Source organism: Octodon degus, unplaced genomic scaffold, assembly GCF_000260255.1.
Source record: "Octodon degus isolate 3935 unplaced genomic scaffold, OctDeg1.0 scaffold00119, whole genome shotgun sequence".
NCBI classification, from domain to species: domain Eukaryota; kingdom Metazoa; phylum Chordata; class Mammalia; order Rodentia; family Octodontidae; genus Octodon; species Octodon degus.
In genome coordinates, this window is record NW_004524695.1 from 1,573,215 (window position 1) to 1,596,496 (window position 23,282).

Here is a 23,282-nt window from a genome sequence, read left to right on the forward strand (position 1 = left end):
GGAAAGTGTGTTTGAAAGCTGAGATGTACAATCTGCAGCTCACCAGACAAACAAAGGGAGCGAAAGCTGCGCAATGAGGGTGCTGTGCAAGGTTCTGCCTTGCTTTAGTCAGAGCTTGCTGTTGGATAAGAGTGGAAAATTCAGATTACTCTGCAGTAATCAGCCTGCTGTGTGCCTGACCCACAAATAGGCCAGGCACACAGTAAGAAGATGTTGACCTTGCCCTCAGCAAGGCAAAGGTTGGCATAGCACTGTGCCCACACACATACTGTTGTATCTCACCTGTGACATCAGCAAATCCTGTGGTTTCCATGCTAGAAACTTCTCTTTCCCAACCTGGTGACCCCTGCTGCCAACTTCTCTTACCTGGATGACAGCAAGGGCCTCTTATGGGTCTTGTTGATTTCATCCTTGTCCATTTCATTCCTAGCTTTTCTTAGCACAACAGCCAGAAGGGACTCCTCTGCTTCAGACCCTCTTGTAACCCCCGCCTCACCCAGTCTGAGCTACAAGTTCCCGCAAGGGCCTAAAAGCCCAACACAGCCTGGATGTTGGCTGTCTCACTCGTGCTTGCTCCGCTCCAGCTGCACTGGTTCTCCCTCTCCAACTATCATGACTGCATCCACCCTCTGGCCTGGCTCTACCCTAGTCCTTCTTCAGCCCTTACATTCCGTGGCCCCCTGTTGGAAATCACACCTCTTCCCCTGCCCTCACCACAGCTGCCCAGCAACACAGGCATCCCCAGCAGGCTCTCCAACTCCATTTTTTCCCCAACACTCATTACTCTCTATCTTGCAACATAATTTATTATTTATCACATGTATTGTTTGCTGACAGTCTCTCCTTTGCCAGTTTTGCTCCCTGTTGAATCCCCAGTGACCTGAATAGTGCCTGAGGCATGGCAAATGTTTAATGAATATTCCTATTTTGGGGAAGGAATTAAATGAATGACTATGGCATCAAGTTGGTGACAGGCACCATAAGGACCTGCAGAAGGAGCCCTGGGACTCACCATGGAAGAAAAGCTTTTCAGGGCAAGACAATATCTAACTGAATCTTAAAGGATGAGCAAGAACCAGATGAAGAAAAGTAGGAAAAAAAATATGGCTTCAGTATGTTAAGCAATCAGGAAGTAGTTCAGTGCTACTAGTCAGAGGTAAGGGGAAGACTTCAAAGTCAAAGGGCTCCACGCTGCAAAAAATACTGAAAATAAACTAAGGATGCAAAATGCAAATCTACTTGTTCTGTGTAATGCATGCTTTATAAGTGAATGAAATTGACATGGTAACAGCCAGTATTAATGTTCCGCTAAATTGAAATTGAAAAATATGCTCAGCCCCCCAGGCAATCCAGAGGGTTGAACTGGAAGAGCTGATGAATTAGGGAGCAAGACTGTTGTGAGATGCATTCTGGCATATTCAAAGCAGAGTAGTTTATTCCTGCTGCATGGCACTCAGCCAAAGTCTTTGAATCAAAACCACTACAGCAACTGGGGGGAGGAGCTAAAAGAGCTTTCATTCACATTTTCTGTTTGGAAAAGGTATCCACTAACTGTGCCAGACACTGTTATACACACACCTTTTTTTTTTTTTTTTTTTTTTGCGGAACCAGGGATTGAACTCAGACCCTTGTGCTTGCCAGAGAAGCACTTATTCCACTGAGCCATCTCCCCAGCCCCATATACATACACCTTTAAACAATGTATCAGTTTATCCACAGTCGGGTGGCAGGTGCTTTGCAAGCCCAGCCAAAACTGGAGTGCACTTCCCAAAGTTCCTCTGACACAGAGCACTAAGCACAGAGCTGTTTCACTTGAAAGAAAGCACTTCACCTGGTTTGATGGAGACCACTACAAAGTGGCTGTGAGCAGGATTTAAAATTAACCAGTTGCCTTTCCTTGTTTCATTGTGAGCCTGTCCAAGCCCTAGGCCCCTCATCTGGAGCTGCGCTGTAGTCTCCTGGCAAGTGAATCTTTAGGAATCACTGGTCCCAGCTGAGGCCCATAGTGGCCTGTGAAGCCAGGATGACTCAAATGACAAGATAAGGCCACAGCTGGGGAGGCCTGGCTCCAACCCCAGCTAACTGAAGGGAGCCTGCAGCTACAGGCTCCTCACTCCTACAACAAGTGTCAACCTGGACATAAGATAGTCTCTGAGTTAGCACACTCCACTGCCTGGGAGGCCTCTGCACTGTCTCCCAACATCTGGCTCAAAGTTTTCTTCAGTATCCTCCTCCTTCATCTGAAGGCCACATAAGTATAGGCTGCCCAAAGAATTTCTTTGTCTCAGCCACCAGAGAATCTCAGATTCTCTTAGAGGACCCACCTGGAGCCCTAAAATCTTACCACTTGTGTCTTGTCTTTAAGCCTTCTCTGTCCATTTGTTTGGGAGGTTGTGGGCTTGATCAGTTTATAATGAAGGTTGGTTTATATAATCAAATTATCTGCTGAATAAAATGCTCAATGAACAATGTCATGATGAGGCTTGAACAGTGAGGGAAAAAAACCACACATGACATCTAAAAGAGACTAGCACCACGACAGTGCGTAACTTGTGGATTTTTAATGTGGCTCCAGATGATTTCTTTGAGGCAAAAACATTTCATCGTGTCTTCCTGGGACTTGGTGGCCTAATGCTGCTCCTTTACAAAGGGAAGACCCACTTACTCTTCTCTCTCCAGCCTCATCCTTCTTCCCCCATCTTTGCATTTCCTGCATTCTTTCTTACTCTTTCCTACTCTCTTCTTCCCTCCCTTTGTTAGTGCAATAAAAAAAAGGAAGGGAGCTTTTATTTCTCCAAATTGTGCTACCTTAATTAAGACTAAGAAATTATGACAGAAAATAAATATTCATAAAATTGTAAAAATACTAAATACGCTCAACTAGGAAAAGGACTGCACTATTGTTCTGGCTTTCAGGCCATTTCTGTTATTTTTCCTGCTTATGGTGTTCATTCTATCTTAGAGGTCCTGCAGCTCAGGTAGAAAGGACCCAGTAACCATTCTGTGGCCAGTAAACTGCTTCCTGCTCTGGAGGACTCTGCACTTGACCTTTTGTGCTGTGCTCATATTTATTTCAGGATTTTGAGCATCATTTTGCATACTATTAAAGCAAAGAAACATAGGAAAAAGTCAAATTACTTCCTTAATGAGATCCTGTCCTGGGATTTAATTCTCCCTTTGACATCACCCTGTTCCCTATCCAGGCCATGTACAAATGATCATGGTCACAAAGGCTTTCTTCCATCCCAGGGCACACCATGTGGCAGAAGGAGGGGGCAGCATTCAGAAGAGTGGGGTCCAGATTTCGAGGCAGGATGGGCCCAAGACTAAGGCAGCTTAGCCTCAGTGCAGCTGGTGCCTCGGTCACGTGACCTTCACAGTGAGTCTGAGTGTTGGGAAATACCAGCTCTAGGCTTCTGCTGACCAGTTTAGAAGCTCACACTCTCCTCAATGGTCTGCACTCTTGACTCTCCACTCCAAGGCTCGGCAAGACCAGTCTGCTCCAGAACTATAACATAATATATGTAATGATCTCACAAGTAGTACACAGTGAAGCCTCAGTCAGCAACCTATTTCCTCATTAAGAAGAATGCAGAGCCAGTGAGCTGAAGAGCAGATCTGGCAGGAGAAGGCACTGGGTGAAGAACGCAGGTCTGTTTCCACAAGAATTGTTGGCTGATGCAGGGAGAGGAGCATCGTGCAAGGCAGCAGGGCAGAGCATGGGCTGAGATCGCAGAAGCAGGGAGTCTAACACTGGAATAGCCTCAGCATCCTTTGGGACAAAGGTGCCAGGGCAGGACTGTGAAATACAATGAGGACACAAGTATAGCCCTACCTTGGTTCACAACTGCTCATTAACTCTTCAAAAGCCTGGGGATATAGCTCAAGGGTAGGGGCCAGCCAGATGTCAAAAAAGAAAAAAGAAAATAAACTCTTCAAGTTTGGTACTCCACACATTTTGATGTTACTCATCCTTTGTTTGGTGATACAACTGATCAGTGTTGATTTCCTCCTGACAGGGCACACCCTTTATAGCCCAAACAATCTGTATGTCGGAACTTCCGGAACCCAATAAGGACAAGTACCAAGATACCATGATACTACAGGAAGAGGGAATGTGGGCAATGATTGTGTTCCAGACACGTGCAGCTTGGCGTTCTACCTGTACCAAGTCACTTTGCCTTGCAGTCACAAGGTGCTCTTAGGTCCCACCTTACAGACAAGTAAACAAAGCTTAGAAGCCTGACAGTTTCTCTAGGTGATAGCTAGTAAGTGGCGGAGGAAACACATACCCTGTCTCCACTACTCCAGGTCAGCACATTCAGTGCCTAGAGTCACCTGCTGTGGCGGGGAGCCGCAACCCTGTGTGGTCCTGGTGGGCTAGGTCCCTGCATACTGGTTTGCTCAGTGACTGATTAACACTGAAGTCACTGGCCAGGTGCTGAGGAACACAAAATCGCCTTGAGGTTCCCGGTTTCCCTAGAAATAAGTGGGTGGCTTTTCCTCAGATGCCTGCTATCTGTTCTGGAGATTGAGAGAGGCTAAAGTGGCTCAGCTTCACCCGGTGCTGCCCAGCAATGAGGCTTTCCTCACACATGCGTTCAGTCTACAGACACTTTCTGAGGGCTGAGAGAGGCAGCCGACGCACCCTCCTGGAAATCGTGCACCCTGACTCACCATGGTGTCAGTGTACTCTTCCAGTTTTGCCTCAGAAATGGCCTTTTTATGGTGAAGGAAGAGGTCTCGGAGGAAGTTCTGTGACATCAAGAGAAAAGTGACATTTAGTCAGCAAGCAAATAAGCTGCAAAGATCTCGAGAGGCCTGTTTACTTCAAGGAGGAAATAAACCCTTTAACAAGCAATCAATTCAAGAGCACAGAGCTGGCACTGTTTAAAGGGACCACATGAGACTCAGAAACTAGCTTCTGGTATGAAAAAAAAAAAAAATCTTAAATCCTCAATTATGCCTCTATCCAAGAGACAGCAATGTAACTTGAATTTTCTAAATCTTCCAAACACGAGTCCATTTTTAAATAACAAATACAAATCTATATTTCTTGGACCACCAAAATCAAACTCATGCTGTATATTAGTCAAATTCCCACTGATAAGCAGACCTGTGATACTTACTCGAAGCTCAGCCGCTGATATAAAGCCACTGCTGTCTGCATCGTATCTGCGCCAAATCTAAAATACACAAAGGTCATTATTCAGTGTATCCCTCAATACTTGGGGTTAACCTATGCTGGTGTGTTCTATGGTTAGTTATCTGAAAGTTCCTCATTGCACGCAAATAAGCTTTTTTAACAAGGGATTTGGGGGGGCCGGGGAGATGGCTCAGTAGGATAAGCGCTTGACTGGCAAACGCAAGGATCTGAGTTCAATCCCCGGTTCTGCAAAAAAAAAAAAAAAAAAAAAAAAAAAAAAACCAAGGGATTTGAGGGTTCCTTCAGTGACAGCAATTGTTTCAACAGAACTCAGCAGAAATAGGCCACCACTTTTACTTGGAGAACTCATGAAGACCAGCAGGCTCGCATTGCCAGGATTCTCAGGGGAAGCTCAAAATAGAAAGACAAGAAGGAAAAGACTTCAGTCTGGGTGATACTGCAAACTAAGAAACCTTCTCTGTACTAAACACTTAATGATGCAGGACAGTGAAAAACAACACTTTTAACATCTAGCTGAGCAGGTAAGGAAGTGAACGGACTTCTATGAGAGCCACAGGACAAAGAAGCGCAAACCCAGAGAGATGTAAATTGGAAACAAAGCCCATCCCAGGTGTGTGTGCTGGCTCCAGGGGATGAAACCTGCACTGTCATTAGTTAACTGTAGTTGTGGTAGACATGAAACAAATCCTGCATGCCCCACGAGGTGAAACCAGATTGAATCATCTCTTTAAAACTCGAAATCCACATTGTAATTTCTTTTTTTTTTTTTTTTAATTTTTATTTATGTGTGTGTGTGTGTGTGTGTGTGTGTGTGACCAGCTCAGCCCACCAGGGGGCAGGGCTGGCTGGCATGCGGTGCTGGGGGATTGAACCGTGCTCCCTGTGCTTTGCTAAGCTTGTTCTAAGTAGGTGCTTTAGACCACTGAGCCATCTCACCAGCCCCCACATTGCAATTTCTTAATGAATGAGTGAACTAAACATTAATGATAGTAATCTGCAGAACAGTTCCCTAAGCAATCTTGCCAGTGTGGCCTTGGCTCAAGGGGGACAGAACAAACTGTCTTTGATAAGCTGTTCTCCTGTGTGGTTTGAGCCCATCACTTTTCTAGCTGAAAGTACAATTGCCCTCCAAACAAAAGACAAAGCAGCTAAAAGTCTTTGAGGAAAGCTGTGAGCTGCTTTCTTTACAAACGCTGTTCCTGGGGGCCAGGGAAATAGCTCAGTGGAATAGGTGTTTGCCTGGCAAGTGGAAGGTCCTGAGTTCAATCCCTGGTACCACCGAAAAAAATATAAATAAAAGAAGTACAAAAGCTGTTACTGCAATCACGTTTGACTATTGCATAGAAAAGACTCACTTCAGCTAGTCAGCATTCTTAATGCTTACACAAAATGAAAAGTAGCACAGAGTAGGTTTTTTTTTGTTGTTGTTGTTTTGTTTTTGTAGACAAGATTCTCTTTAGGTCCTAAGTGGGCTGTCCATATTACCAACTACAGGGACTTCATTTCAACAGTCAGGGCCCAGACTGCAGATCCTGCAGGGATAGTGGGAGATTTTTATCTGATGTTGATATTTACTGAAAGTGGTTCAGAAACATCACTCCTTTCAGTCTCTGCAGCAGCATATGCCAGAATCTAACTAAACTTGGAAGTTAATGTGATTTATATTCTAACTTTTTTTGGGTGAATATACTAAAACTATGAAAATCTCAAATAACTCTTAAAACATTTTACATGCTTTCAAAATGCTATTGTCCAGGTATTTCCCCATCTAAATGATTTTATTTTATTTTTTCCATAATTTTATTGAGAGACATATAGCAATGAGACAGTTTCAAATCAAATTGGTAGAACAGTTGCAATAATTAACACATTGCATACTCTCTTCCTAGTAGTTATTTGGTGTACAAGATGGAGACGTGATATCCTATTTACAAACACTATTAGAACAAATCCCTCTATTCATTAAGAGAATGTAACTATATATCTATCCTAACCATTTTGAATACACAGATACAAAGTGGACATTCATCTGTATCCCCTTTTTTGTTTAGTTCCATCATTTGAATATTATAGGTGTGTTAACACAGCAAAGTATTCTAAGAGTCCAGTAGTCCATAATAGTATTGGGTCTTCCGCATGACTGGCAGTGTCAGAAATTGTTGACCTGAGTCCCCTACAGCTCAACATAACAGCATGGCTTTACCTCTTATACTTCGTTTTTATACTTTTCTTCTGGATGGTTAAGACCAAGGTAAAGCAAGACCTATGCAACAAAGGTTGCAGTTTTCGGATCTGATAAAGTCAGTCAAATCCCCTCAGGATTTATCCTGTGATCCTGTACCTCAGATTGTAAATCCTTTGTCAGTGTCAGCCATGTGGATGAATCTAAATGATTTTATAGTTTTACTGTAGTTGGGTCCTTGAGGGGCCCAAGATTTTTATGTGAATATTCAGCAGACCTATCATTAAAGAATGATGGCAAAGTAAAGAGATTTCCAGACAATAAGGAATAGTTTGCAACAAATTGACTCTTAAGAAGAATGAGGGCTAGCCAAATATCTCAGAGGATTAAAGCAGCTGCAAGCAGGCCTGGGGGCCAAGAGTTCAATTCCCAGTCTTGCCATATTGGCCCTGCCCCCAGGGCGCGCTGAGACAATTGAGACTGGGCGTGGTGGTGCAGGCCTATAATCCCAGCTCTTGGGAGGCTGTAAACAAGCAGATTACTAGGAGTCCAATCTAGTAGTGAGACCCTGAACACCCTGTAGACCCTTCTCTAAAATATAAAAAAAAAGAATTAAAGTATGAGGGTCTGTGATTCTGGGGAAAAGCAGCAACATTAACTTAGATGTTAATAAAATTTGTAGGTTATAATGGATTGTAACAATTTAATATTTTAAAAGAATTCAAGAATCCACAATGATATCTGCGAAACACATTCTTCAGAGAAAAAGTTCTTTACATGAAAAAAATCTGACAAACTAGAAGGAAAGGGAAAAGCTTTTCAATATATATATATATTGGGTCTTCCTCAGTACTGTCTCTTCTTTCCATTTCTCAGTTATTCTATTTTTTAAAAAATGGATTTGGTTGTTACAGGGTCTCACTATGCAGCTTGGACTCATAGAGATCCTTCTGCTTTCACCCTCCCCAGCACTGGGATTACCGGTGTGCCCCACAGCGCCTGGACTCTGGCCAGCTCAGCCACCCTAGGGGCAGGGCCATGTGGCATATGGTGCTGGGGATTGAACCCAGGTCCATGTACTTGCCTAAGCTGGCCTGAGCAGATGCTTTAGTCCACTGAGCTATCTCGCTGGCCCCTCCCACAGTTATTCTAAACTACATAAGATCTAGTATACTAATACTTTTTTTTTTAATTTTTTTTTATTTTAACATTTTATTGTGTGTGTGTGTGTGTGTGTGTGTGTGTGTGTGTGTGTGTGTGTATGTGTATGTGTGTGGCCAGCTCAGCCCACCAGGGGGCGCGGCTGGCTGGCATGTGGTACTGGAGGATTGAACCGCGGTCCCTGTGCTTTTGCCAAGCTTGTTCCAAGTAGGTGCTTTAGACCACTGAGCCACCTCTCCAGCCTACTAATACTTTTTATGATTGAAAAAATAAACTATATTTGTTGTACAAAACTAATGAAATACAAAAAGTAGAAATGGATAATGTCTAGAAACTCCTACCCAGAGGTACCTACTGCTTCTGGGTACTTTCTTCCTCTCCTGCTTAGATTACTTACACAGCAAAATCTATCCCCAGATCCTGATGCCTCTACACATGGCTGGTTTGTTATTTTCACTTAAAAATTCTCCATGAGTTTTTTTTTGTTGTTGTTTTGTTTTGTTTTTTTGTGGAACCAGGGATTGAACTCTGGCCCTTGTGCTTGCCAGGGAAGCGGTTTTATTCCACTGAGCCATCTCCCTGGCCCCTCTCCATGAGTATTTTAAAACAAAATTACAGGGCCAGGGAGATGGCTCAGTAGAATAAGCACTTGCCTGGCAAGCATAAGGGTCTGAGTTCAATCCCCAATTCTGAAAAAAAAAATTACAAACATTTTGGAAATGACATTTAAAGCACCTTTTACATAACTATGATTCTAGGGCTGGGGAGATAGCTCAGTGGCTTAAGCACCTGCTTGGTGAGTGAAACGTCCTGAGTTTGATCCCCAGTACCACAGGGAAAAAAATACTATGATTCTACTTATCACTGGAAAATATAAAAGTACAAAGAATATGAAACTCACTGAAAATCATAGCACTTGCAGTCATTAATTATCTTGTGTTTATTTACCCATCTCACGTGCATATTAATCAAATTACATGAGGATGAATGCTTTGCCAAATGAAATTAAGACCATATTGCACACAGTTTTGTTTCTTAACATGATGTTTTACCTCCTCATCATAAGCTGTTCTTTGGAAACCTGATCTTTAGTGATCTGGATAGTTAAAGAGGTAGTCTTTCTCTAATGAGCCTGCTGTATCTAGAACTGTCCCAAGTAGATCAAAGTTTTCACAGATACTTTTAGGATGAATAAATAATGTAAATGTATGCTAATTTGCCTCATTTTCACTCAGTGTTAGGCTTTCATATTATTTTCGGCTTTAACTGCACAATGCAACATTTAACGAACATGTTCATACAGAAAAAAGTTTGTGTTATATCTTTGGTTAGATCTCTAAGAAAGATGCCTGGAAAAGTAGAATTATTAAGTCTTTAAAAAGTAACTCCAGAGAGTGAAAGTGTAATGGACTTTGGTTGAATTTTTCCAAGATCAATTTCGTAAAGTGATTCTACACAGCATGGCTTTCAACAGAACACCTTGAACATCTCAGGGCTTCCTAAGCTATGCTGTGGGTTTTTATGGAGCCCCTTAAAATCTTTACCATGTTGCTTGTCAAACCTGAATTATTTTAGTTTGCATTTCATGGGTTCCTGGCATACATTTATAGACCATGCAAATTTCTTCTGCCTCTGCACAGATTTGCTCAATTTTACAAGAAGGCAAACAAAATAGTGCCAGAGAATGAAATGCTGTCACCTCTAAAGGAGAACACGACACCTATTTCAGGATGGGGCCCAGGACACAGTGGTAATCTTGAGCCCACTGCTGTGACCTCAGACAAACCCTGCCCTGCCCTCCCTCCCATGGTGTTTTCACTAATAAAGCAGAAACACCCAGAGGCTGAGAGAGGCCACCCAGAAGGAGAAGCTGGGGGGACCACAGGTATCGTCTCTCCTTCTACCCCAGCACAGTGGTTACAAGCAGATCAGCACATTCACAAATGATGTCCTGACTGCACTGTGCCTTCACAGCTAGAGTGAGTTCCACAGAGATACTGGGTTTCTAGAAGAATTCTCAGGAGGCAAAGTTCACTGCAGCTCTGCAGGGTTCCTGGCTTTAGCCCGGATGTGCGCTGTCCCTGTTGTTCCTACCATCCCTCCATGCTCCGCATCCTGCCCTTTGCATGCCTGGCCGAGCCTGCTAGAGGCTCTGCCAGCTCAGAGGTAGCCTGGCTCAGCCCTGAAAGCTTCTCTGCTGTCTTCTGTGTGCAGCTCCCCCTTGGGACTGAATGGGAGGGCAGCGGCTGCTATGCCACACTCACCTGCATGAACTCCACACTGCTATCCAAGGGGGCTTCCAGGCGAAAGAGGAGAAGAAAGTTTTCATCTTCAGACAAGAACATACTGGCCAGCTAGAAGACCAAAGAACAGCAGTCAGGGACGGAGGAACGAACATTGGCCAGTGTCACTTTATGGCAGAGCACTCCTATCCACAGGATAGCCCCACCTACTGCTCTGTACCCACGATTTCCATTTGTTGATTCATTGGTTCTTTCCAAAGGTACCATGCTCCTACTAGGTATGAACTACTTCCACGGCAGTCTCACACAGCTCATGCTCCCTGTATCTCTTGGTGGCTTCAGGAGTGCACACCGAGTGATTGATCTATGACATCTAGGTTCATGTAACTGTGCTCTATGATATTCACACTACTATGCACTTCTCAGAAGATGTATTCATTTTGAAGCAATATGTAACCATGGTGGAAATTCTTTCTAAACAGTTACCCAGTTTGTAATTTGAGGAAGAAAGACTGAGTAAGAAGCAGACCATACTAGATGCTGCAAGCTAAAAACATTGCCTTTCTTTAGTACGTACTCAAGAAAAGAGGGTTTGAGTTGGAGAAAGTTCTTTTCTGTTTTGTTTTTAATCATCTGCCAGGAGAGCTCTTTCCAACTTTCACTGGGAGCTGTGACAGAAGTTCAGACTCATTTAGTGTCTTGCAAATTTTTTCTAACATCAAGGATTAATTTGAACAAGACACTGAAGAGAGACAAATGTTGACTCAAGTATCTGAAAGGGCTCCATCACTGCAAGTTCCCAATCATAAAATAGGTACAAATATTGATTGACCTAAATAAAATGATGGAAGAACTGCCCAATCTCTGTTACTAAGCAACTAAGCAGATGAAAAAGGAGAAGTGATTGCTTTCAAAATGCTTTCCAGGCCATGTGGAAAGTTCTGATTTCCCAGTCAGATGTTAAGACTCCCATTGTCTTCAAGGAAAATTACAACTTAAGAAGCCAAGACAGCCACAGTCATAAACAGTACCTCTTTCATCCCTACGTGACCTTCTTTGGGGACACCATGGGCAGTCAGAAACTGTCGTTTCATCTTGAGCACGTTTTCTTCCATGACTGACTCCTGAAATGAGCCATATAGAACCACGTGAAAGTCAACAGGATCCCCGAATTGCAATCAGGATAACAAATATTCCAAATGTGGGGCTGGAGAGATGGCTCAGTGGTCTAAAGCACCTACTTAGAACAAGCTTAGCAAAACACAGGGACCGCGGTTCGATCCCCCAGCGCCACATGCCAGCCAGCCCGCCCCCTGGTGGGCTGAGCTGGCCACACACACACACACACACACACACACACACACACATAAATAAAATTAAAAAAAAAAATCCTTCATTAAAAAAAAAAAAAAAAAACAAATATTCCAAATGTACAGCCTGATCATTATGTTTTCCTAGACTGGAAACCTAGTTCTTGAACCATTTAAAGTGATTCTACTTTTTTTTTAGAAGGCAAAAAACTCATGGACATTTCTTGAGTAACCAACCAGCTATCAAAATTGTATCTAAGTAAAATTTGTAGTTAGCAAGTCACTAATATGTAGAAGAAAAAAATCTTAGGGATGAGAGTGCTGAAAGAATTAATTTGAATATCATAATCTATTTGATTGAAAGAAAAAAGTCCATATTGAAGCCAATGCACAGATATTTCCATTTTTAACTAAAAAATCCATCTTTGGGTACTATAAGCCAGTCACTTACTTTTTTTCCTTGTACTCTTAGGAAAAAAATAATTATAAGGGCGAAATAATGGGGAAAAAACAAAGAAAATAGATAGCCATTGAGTTACCAGACGTCACATTTCCCTTCCATGTATAACATTTTCTAAATATTTAATTGCCTTCTTTAGTGGTTTGGAGCCTTTGCAAGAAGTGTGACAGATGCCCTCACAAAAAAATAAACAGTTCTACTGCCAAAGATGAGAGGTACAGAACTGCCCACCCCTAAGGTTCCATACTTGCTGGAATTCTTGTGAAATTCATTCTCTCTGATACCATCACCTATTCCTGCCCTGAGCCCATCAGCTCTCAGTCACAGGGCTGAGAAGAGGTGATGCTCCTGGCTGGCCACCCTCTATGCTGTGTGGAGAGTGACAGTGACTCTGAGCTCCTGGGAGGCCCTGTGGGTGCCCTGCACCTGGGCTCACATCCAGGGCTATTCCCTGTGGGCCCAGGACTCACGCAACTTCCCTTTTCTCACTCATAGTTCTCAGGGGTAACTGTAGGATGTGTTGAGAATGAATCTTGCTGAGAGTGGAAAGGAATTGTCTGGGACAAGCAAAGCATGGATCCAATACCTCCTACAGCAGGAGGTCCCAAGCATGCTAGCCCACTACAGCATGCTGTGCCCAAGTATAAATGGGCAAACACTTTTTGTATCTAGTGCTGAATATGACCCCATCCCCAGTCAGCAGAACAGACACAGCCATTGCCCTCTGGTTCAAGCCATACCAGACATCCTTATCCTGTTTTCTGTTCCCCTGGGTCCCATCTCTGATGGGCTTCAGTAAAGGAATAGAAGGTGTGAGGAACTGAGTGGCAGAGAATAACACACCTGCATCTAATTCACGAGGGCAGGTGAATAAATATTCGTGGAGAGTTTGCTACACAGGTTCTTTGACAGGTGTCATCTTCACAGTGACCATGGGAGATTAGAAAAAAATCACCATGCCCTTCAGCCTTTGGCATCCATGCTGTCCTCCTTGCCTCTCCTTTTTAGGAAGGTTTTTGCTTTGATCTATCATTTTGAACAACCTCTTTATCCTTGTTGATCCTATGTATTCCAGTTCCTTACACTGAAATTCTCCTTTACTGCTTTCCCACTACTGGCTGAGAAAATATCTCAAGTTTTTGTGTTGTTTTGTTTTGCTTGGCTTTCACCCTCTGGTCTTCCGCCAGTCATCTCTGCACTGGACCATTTTCAAACAGTGAGTGTTGCCCAGGAGTGGGAAATCGAAAGTCACCTAAACACTCTTCCTTGTAGGACTTGCGATATGAAAGGAGGAACACTCCAGCCCTAGCAATTGCATGTGTTGCTTCACTCTCATTCAAACAGCCTGCTGCTTTCTGGTCAGTCTGGGATTTGGAAGCAAGAGGGAGGAGAAAAGAATCAGGATACTAGGTGCCCTTCTCTAAGGATCTGAGTCACTGCCCTTTCAATGTGATGATGTAGAAAGAGACCAAGAAGATGACTGACAGTGCTAAGTATTGGCAGAGTGAGACTGGAACCAGCTCTTCCCACTGGACCTTGCTGTGGAGCAGAGCACGCAGGCAGCATCCAACATTTATGGGTTACAAATGAGCACTGGCTCAAAGTCAAAGGAAAACTTGAGGACTTGTTTTCAGAATAGACTCTTGTCTATCCTTTAAATGTCATAAGGCCATGAAATGTGAAAGCCAGTTTCTAGCAAGCCAGGATCATCTTGGCCAAGAGAAGCCACTCAAGGACAGGGAAGGCCCAGGGCATTATTGTAAGATTTCAGTCCCAGACATTAGAATTTTGTCCTGTTACTTGTGGGAGGCTGGTGTGTAAGAAGTGCTGGATGGTAAGCTGTAGTAGTGAGGTGGAAAAAATGCTCTGAAATGAGATGAATTAAGTGATTGAATCCCCCTAATATCATCTTAATTTTCTATACTTCCAGGACTGATGAGCTAACAGAAATGCAGGGCCTGGTCAAGTTCCGTGTCAGTCAGTCTTTGCCTCTCTGAGGCTAGCCATCCACAAACCTTCATCGGCAAGGATGAAGATGCATTTGTGTCTTCTTTTTTCTCATAGGGATTAGATTAGATATGAAGATGGAGGAAGTATTGCTATAGAAAGAGATTAATACTTCACTGTCTCCAACTGGTACTAGATAGTGAGGAACAAATTTTGTTTGGGATAAATTGCAATGAAGGTAAATTTTTGCAATCAATTAAAAGTTTTGTTAATAAGCATATATATATATACACACATATGTATATGTTTTTTAATTTTTAAAATATACATATTATACACTTTTTTAAAAGGCAAACCCAGACCACTAGCATTTGTAAATGATGTATTAATCAAAAGGATTTGCGTATTCTAGCCATACCAAAGCCATCTGCTAGATTGATGGCTTTGGTCTTATATTTAGAATGATTAAATGATTAAAATAAGAGGACTTAGACAGATTGACTCTGTAAATACATCAGCCACATGAACTCACTTCATGATTCTAACCAGGGATACAATAGTCAAGAGTCTAGTTTAAAGACTGAATATCTTCCTAATTGAGCACTTGCCAAAGAAAAATTGTGAAAAATACGTTAGTGACCTGGAACCAAAATCTCAGGTGAAGGAATGAGAAATAGTTTGTTTGCCTCATTCTGAGTGAGGTCCAGGGCCCCTGTGATAACCACCTACTGTATTCTACCTCCCAGTAGGCAGTTTCTTTACTCGTGAGGAACCAAAGTGGGAGCATGACTGAAGCCATCCTCCAAGGGAAAGGGAAAATTTACTTTCAAAAATTCTTTATTTCATTAACAAATGTGTTTAATGTTAGATATTAAAAGCTTTTCAGTGCTTAAGAGCATAAGCTTCAACTGTCCTGGATGTGGTGATCCATTAGTGGATCTAAGAAGGCAAAAGGGAATAAGCAGTGGAACAGCTAAGGACTCAAGAAGATGCCCCAAGAATACATCAGGCACCTCCACACTCAGGAAGTTCTCATTGGTGCTGTCTCTTTGTGACATTTGCAGCCAAAACATGATTATTCTTACATTATGTACAGGAAAATTGAGACAAATGGAGGGAGTTTAATGGCATGTTGATGTCAGCTAGGACACAAATGTCTGCTATTCCATGTAAAGTTTCATTCCCCCACCCCCCGCTCCATGAGGCTTCTCCAGAGCTGGCCTGCAGACCAAGAGCTACGTTATGCTTTTTCTTGCATGTGGACAGGGATCTCGAGGTTCCAAATGCACCAGGCTTCTTCATGGAACCTGCCCTGACCACTTGTAGGTCAGTCTGTCAGGTCTCCGTTCCATGGAGTACATGCTTGGATGCTGCAATGGCTAGGATGAAATGAAGTCTAGAGCCTCAGAAACTGTGACTTTCTGAGGCCTGTGAGGAGTCCCTGAGCAACTCAGCACATGATTCTGAGTGGATCTGGAGGTAAGACCCACCCTTGGTGCAAATGCCCACTGTCCACTTAACTGGGGACAGCAAGAGCAATAACAGAACACAAACTGGTCCCCAACTCCTTAAAAGCTAGGGCACACTCATCTCCCGCCTTGGACATTTGAAGCCCAGGCCATCTTGCCCTTGGACTCCAGGACTTAGGTCAGCAGCTCCCATCCTGGGTACCCAGGCTTTTGAGCTCAAACTAAAAGTGAGATTCCATCACTCCCCTGGTTCTGTGGCCTTGGCACCCAGGCTGAGCAAGGCCACCAGCCTCCAGAGTCTCCAGTGTTCAGACAGCCCGCTGTGGGATTTCTCAGACAGCACAACACATGGGCCAGCTGCCTAACACATCTCTCCTGCTGGGTCTCCATATTGACCCTGTAGGTCCATCTCTCTGGAGAAGCCCTACTGGTCAGAGGTCCCCACAGCTCACTGTGTCTGAAAAGGTACAATGGAGATCACTCAGAGGGCTGGGCTTTCCCTTCAAATTCCTGCTTCATCTTTGAGAATAAAGGCTCTGCCCAGAAAGCAATTATTTATTTATCTCTTTGAATGAATAAACTGCTCTTTTTTATGTATTTGGTACAGGGTCTCACTACCCAACTCGGAATTGTAGTGGTCCTTCTGTTTCCAGCCTCCCCAGCACTGGGATTATAGGAGTGCACCACCATACCTGGACTCTGTGGCTGATTCAGCTTGCCTGGGGGTGGGTTGGCATGGCCTCTGGTACCAGAGATGAACCCCTGGTCCCTGCACTTGCTTAAGCAGGTGCTTAGTCCACTGAGCTATCTGGCTGGCCCAGTAAACTATTATTTATGGTGGGCTCAGCATATCCAAAGAAAATTAATTATGGTATAAAAGTAGATTTCAAAGCAAATGCTTGGGAAGGCAAAGAAGCAGTGACCAGGCTCCATTCTATTTGCTGTCTTTAGTCTGAAGCCACAGACATTTAGCTTCTGTCCTCTCAGACCTCTAGCCCTAGAGCCCATGACTGTCCCTTGGGCCTGTCCCAAAGAGCCTAGGGTTCCCTCTACTGCAATTCCCTATCAGTCCTTATCAGAGACTTGCGACCACAGCAGGGCCCTCAGTCTCTAGACGTGGGAGCAGGCCTGCATATTGGCACACAGACGGAAATCAGCACTTTCCAGCACACCTCACTGTGGAGGCAGCAAGTGCACGAGGGAGGTGTACACAGAGTCTAATGTCACCATGCACTGGCTAGAGAGAGGCCTGTCTAGAGGCCAACGCTTGACATTTGAGAAGTGATGGGAGTAGGGACAGAGCAGAATGGCAGCTGATGTTTCTACTAAGCCAGTCCCCTCCGGGGCTGTGAGGAGAAGTAATTACAGCGGGCTGATTGCTCTCTGAGATTGATGAGCAGCCTACTTCCTGTAAGAACCCTCAAAATCCTGCTTCTGAGGTCTCTGTGATGCACTAATCAGCAGGAGAACATGGCGCTGTTCAGACCTCTGATGAAGTGCATGCCTCTCCTTCCAGAGGAAGGGGCTGCCTGACCCTTCAGGCTCCTCTGCTGCTCGCTTCTGTGTACACTGGGTACCACCGACCCAAGTCAGGCATCACAACAAATAGTGACTGTTTCTTCCTGATGGAAGTTGCTTAGTGCCAGCTCACTGCTGACCAGGGCAAAGGCCTAAAATCAAGGCACTTCCAGTGTCTTAATCTGTTTGTGAAAGTGGCACAGAGTGACCCAGCTGAGATCCCCAAGTCACATTTGCTGTATCTCCACACTTGGGCAATCAATGGCATGTAGTACCATTTCCGGTTGATGGTTTGATTAATCTATCAGAGTTCTCTTCCTAACGTCATGCTGAGGAGGGGTTCCTGGGGTTACTGCCACAGCTCAGTGGGGCTGGCCTGATCATAGTGGAACCCCTCTGCCCAGGTTATCACTTTCTCTGCAGGTACCAAGAGTGGTGGAAAAGTTACAAACCAACACTGAAAGTGTAAGATTTTTTCCAGGCCCTAGATGTGGTGAAATTCTTAGAATCTGCATTTGAACCAACACAGATCATTCCCAGACATATCAAAGTTTGATTTGTACTGGCCTAAGGACTCTGAGGCCTCTTGTCCCATTTTCTAGCCTCAGAGATTTCTGTGCTGAACACTGGTGATTCATTTGAAAGCTCTTTTCTCCAAGGTGTCTGCTTGCCCATGTTTGAAAGTGGTTCCACAGGGCCAGATCTGAGGGGTCTCAAGTGATCACCAGTGCTCTTCAAGAGGTAGCAACCTCTTCTCTCTAACCAAGTCCTCGGCTGAGAGCAAGCCCTTGTGCTTGGGCACCACACCCTCTTGTGCCTGAAAATGAGGCACTCCTGGTTTCAGCAATGACTGCAAATTTTCTCCTTTTCTATACATCCCTAAGGCAGGGAGACTTCTGAAAAGGTGTAGTTCCAAGCTCAGGACATCTAGAGTTTTAGGAGTTAGCCATCCTGTTTGGAAGTTCTAGAGTTGGCTCTCCAAAGCTTTGAGTGATTTAACCTCCATCTCTTCACTTTTTCTGAAGCATCTCTGTCCATAATCAACAAAATAGAGTGTGATCCATGGGTTCTTGGCCTCCCTGAAACTCAGAATATGCAGACAAGTGGAAGCAGTGAGGGCAAAGTGGGTGTGTGGGTGTGGGGGGTTCGCTGTGGGTGCTGGCAGGTAAAACAGGGCCGCAAAGAGGGTTGTGAGCCTTCTTTCCCTGAGGTATCTTCAGCTCTGCTCCCAGCTGATGCCAAGGCAGGAATGAAAGACAGAGAAGGTGTGCAAAAGCCAGGCTTAAAGGAAAGTACTCACACTGCTGTTCCTCTCACCTGCCCCTTCCCTCACCCCACAGGCTGCACAGGGCTTGGGTTGGCACCAAAAAGGAGACATGGGACGATTAAAGGGATAGAGATTGGGCCGGGGGCTGAAAAGAGAAAAAAATGAGGAACAAAATGATGAGGCAGGGAGAGATAGGAAAGAGAAACACACGAAGAAAGAAGTGACAAAAGTGAGCTTTTAGAAATAGACTGGAAATGAAAAAACAGAGACACAGAGCTGAAGAAACTAGTGAAAGGAGGTAGCAACTAAGGGTCAGTGGGGAAAGAAGAGACAGTGGGGTGAAGGAAGTAAAATACAGAGAAAAGACAGAAATGAAGGCAAACTGGAGAGACACAAAGTGACAGCAAACAGACAAGAGGCCTCTGTGACTGATGTGGACAGATGGCAGCCTCTCCTCTTCTGAGCAGGCTGCCGCTGACCTCAAGGCCCTCCTTCAGTGGTGGAGCCCCAGCCCCTGAGGACCTCAGCGGGCTCCTCTAGAAGATGTGCAGCGCCTCAGTACCCTTCAGGTGAACATCTGAAGATGAACGACCTCCACAGACGGTCACTGACTGTGGCTGTAGCAGAGATACGCCTCCTGCAATCCACGCCTGAATCACGTTGTCCAGACCAGGCCCACCCCTGGTCAGACCTCAGCTCCTACGCCTGTGCAGATTTTTCCTCTGCTTTCCTACCAGCCTCCTCAAGAGTGATCTCCATCTTTCAAGGCAGGATTTGCCATCTGGGGCAGAACACAGGGTGAATTGGCTTATACTTCTCTCTGGATTCTGAGCGTACTAGTTTCATTTAGTTTGTCATCCCCCAAGGACTCTATAATTTCTTCTAAGAAAATGAAAAACCCCAGAAAGTTTTTACTGTTTACTATTAAGGAAGCTCATAAGCACTAAATCCCCAGAATCCTAAAGCTTTTCACATTTACATCTTTTCCACCTTTTTGATTTTTGACCAAAGTGTGCTACCCCATTTCTAGATTTAAAGTCCACTAGCTGAGATCTAACCAGGAAACATTTTGAATAGAGTTGATTGAGCCCACAGTTAAGATCTCTGAGTGGATGACAGATGTTACAATGAAAATCAATGACCAGCCCAGCTAATGTTATCGCTGTATCTTTTATAAAAGCTGTGCAAATCTCTTTGTGTTGCTAGGAGAGGGCAAAAAATTACATGCATGCAAAGGAAGAAAGGAGGTCAGGTGGGATTAGTAGGTACAAACCAACACAAGACTTGGATGTTTATTTCACTAAGCGACACATCAATTAATCCCGAGTGCTGTGAGTACTTACATCAGTACCCAGTTTCATCAGCATATGGTGAAAGAAACCAGTAAGCTCCTTCTCTCCTATGTAACCTTTTTCTAAATGCAAAAAGATAAGCATAAACAATAGTCACTTATACAGAATGACATGTGACTTTTATCTAAATTTATTTTCGATCTCCCAAGGTATAAAATCCCCTTAGATACCATTTTTGCTATTCCAGTAACTAAGTACCAACACATACTTCCAGAAGACATGGATTTAGACAGTGAAAACACAGTACAGAGTAAATGCTTTATTTGGGAAAAGAAAGATATCACACACATAGACTGTAATCAACGAAAAAACATGAGCTTCACAATAAAAGCTCACCCAGCGATTTGGAAGATTGGAAAAACCAAACAGGGTGAATATCGAATCAGAGCTTGCAGCTTTAAACACAGTTTTAGATGTTTTCTTTATGTTTCTTTAATTATCAATGAAAACAAAGGAAACACTAATTAGGTTCATTTTGTTTTTAAGGTCTCTCTCTCTCTCTCTCTCTCTCTCTTTTGGTGGACAAATAATAAGTTTGAAAGTTGATAAAATTCCTACTCCTTTTGAGAGAGTGTGTTCAGGGGTAAAATTAAAACAGAGTCATGGGGCCGGGTAGATAGCTCAGTGGGTTAAGCGCCTGCCTGGCAAGTATAAGGTCCCAATTTTGATCCCTGGGAGCGAGGAAAAAAAAAAAAGAAAAGTCACTTGTAAAAGTAAACAAATAAGCACATGTACGTACAGAAGGCTGATTTCAAGTGACCAAGATTCAGCCCACCAAACATATATGACATTGTCATTACACAAGCAGCGCGAGCAGGTGCACACACACGCACATGCACACGCACTTGCAGTGGGAAGGCAGTGAGTTTACAGGAGGTTTCTGAACGCCCCACACCAGACTGCTCCAGGCGTGGGCATGGCCGACGCAGGCACACAACTTTCCCTGCAGGGAAAGAGTCGCGGGACGGGCATCTGGGTACACATCGCGCGTATGGGCGCTCGCTCTACTCACCGTCCGCGTCGAAGCGCTGCCAGACCTGCCAGAAGCCCGCGGCGTCCAGGCGCCCCAGACCCCGGCCGCGGGCGCTGTCCATGGTCCCGACGCTGAAACTTAGCTGACGGCACTGGTGCTGGACTCCCGGGCTCCTCCGCCTGCTCTGCCGCCCTCTGATTAGCGACCTGTGGAGAGCAGCTGCCGGGAACTGCTGGCGCCGCGGCGTCGCTAAGCTGCACCCCGCCTGGACAGCGACCTCAGCGGACAGCTGCAGGACCGCCCCTCCCGCCAAGCCCCGCCCGCCCCTGACGCGGCCGGGCTTGCACCCCGAACTGCTGCCCCTGCCCTGCGGGGCTCGGGAAGAAAGGAGCTGTCTCCCGCGTCCTCGATCCTCTGCGTTGACCTTTAACTTGTTTGTCAGACTCGGAAAAAGCACTCCCCTTACCCTTCCTCACCTTTCTTTTTCTTTTCTTTTCTTTTTTTTTTTTTTTAGTGTTTTTATTTTTTTATTTTTTTCAAAATTGTATTGATAAACAGATAGCAATGAGACAGTTTCAAATCAAATCGGAAGTACAGATTCAACAAATAATACACTGCATATATTCTTCTTAGTGGTTAATTGCTGTACAAGATGCGGACTTGAGATCCTATTTACAAACACCATTAGAACAAATCATTCTATTCATTAAGAGAATGCAACTATATATCTATCCTAACCACTTTGAATACACAGATACAAAATGGACATTCATCGGTATACCCCATTTTTTCTAAGTTCCATTATTGAATATTATAGGTGTGTAAACTCAGCAAAATATTCCAAAAGAGTCCAGTAGCCCATAATAGCATTGGGTCTTCTGTTTAACAGGCAATGTCAGAAATTATTGACCTGAGTCCCCTACAGCTCAACATAACAGCATGGCTTTACTTCCTATATTTTGTCTTCATACTTTTCTACTGGATGGTTAAGACCAAGGTAAAGCAGGACCTGTGCAACAAGAGTTGTAGCTTTTTGGTCTGAAAAGGTCAGTGAAATCCCCTCAGAATTTATCCTGAGATCCTTACTCACCTTTCAAACGAGCATCTCAAGAGCTTACTCACAGAGTTGCCCCATTTAAAGAGCTGGAATAAGTGTCAGGGTCCGGCCCTGTGGGCCTGATGGTTTTAGGCAGGAAGTGTGATGGGAGGGTTAGGAGGGGGATGAGAGCCTAGAGAAAGAAATTACTGTTAAACCTGGCCTGGGGCCACAGGCCTGTCATCCCAGTGCTCTGGAAGGCTGATACAGGGGACCACAAGTTGGATCCCAGCCTGGGCAATTTGGTGAGGCTCCACCTCAAAGTAAAAAATAAAGAATGACAGAGGTGCAGCTCAGTGATGTAGTTCAGTCTCCAGCACAAGAAAGAAAAAAGAAAGAAAGAAAGAAGAAAGAAAGAAAGAAAGAAAGAAAGAAAGAAAGAAAGAAAGAAAGAAAGAAAGAAACTTACTGTGAAATAGTAAGTCATCAGCCATAACTGAGTCCTGATTTTCCGGATTGTATGGCACAGCCAGTGTGGGGCTGAGTGCTCTGCCAGATCCTGAAACTGCCAGACACTGCTGCTCCTTGTAGGGTAAAGTGCATCCTTAGGGTGCTGAGGGAAAGACTGGCTTAGCTGCACTGCCCCAGGGGGATCATCTGGGGCAGCAAGTCGGCCAGTGACAACATCCTTAGGTGCAAGTGAAGGTTAGATGGCTTTGTTTGGTTCCTAAGAGGGATTTTAATATCAAAGGCTAAAAATCACTTGGAAAAACACAGAGCTTTCTAATAATCAAAATTGTGAGGCATTTGACTGGATGATTCTTGAAAGAATAAATAAGCTGCTTTTTTGGCTGTCTTCTCAGAACCTTCCACTAGAGATGGAAAGCTTGGATAATGTAAGACTTGGAGTGGAAATTGAGATCTTTATGGCACTGACTGATATTGTACTAATATCCTACCAAAACAGATTCTTTTCTGCATAAAACTGTGGGAAGAACCTAAGAAAAGGTTTCTGCTGTGCAGAATGCCTTAAGAAAAAGCAAAATATTCAGAGAGCTGACAAAAAAAAAAAGTTTGCACAAAAGATGCTTCAAAAGGTAAAGAAGGGCTGGAGAGATGGCTCAGTGGTCTAAAGCACCTACTTAGAACAAGCTTAGCAAAAGCATCAGGGACCGCGGTTCAATCCCCCAGCACCAC

At 44.2% G+C, this 23,282-nt stretch overlaps 1 protein-coding gene across 1 annotated transcript in view; it reads right to left on the reverse strand.

Annotated features, from left to right (window-relative positions):
- Scgn (secretagogin, EF-hand calcium binding protein) overlaps nt 1-21,205 on the reverse strand; it is a 42,403-nt gene extending 21,198 nt beyond the window's left edge. Inside the window, exons 1-6 of the mRNA XM_004640139.3 lie at nt 21,089-21,205; nt 20,068-20,138; nt 11,785-11,877; nt 10,775-10,864; nt 5,130-5,186; nt 4,678-4,755 (exon numbers count right to left, since the gene is read on the reverse strand). Of these exons, the coding sequence (XP_004640196.1) occupies nt 4,678-4,755; nt 5,130-5,186; nt 10,775-10,864; nt 11,785-11,877; nt 20,068-20,138; nt 21,089-21,170 (471 nt within the window). The 5' untranslated portion in view covers nt 21,171-21,205. The remainder of the gene's footprint in view (nt 1-4,677; nt 4,756-5,129; nt 5,187-10,774; nt 10,865-11,784; nt 11,878-20,067; nt 20,139-21,088) is intronic.
- Between the last annotated feature and the right edge of the window lie 2,077 nt (nt 21,206-23,282).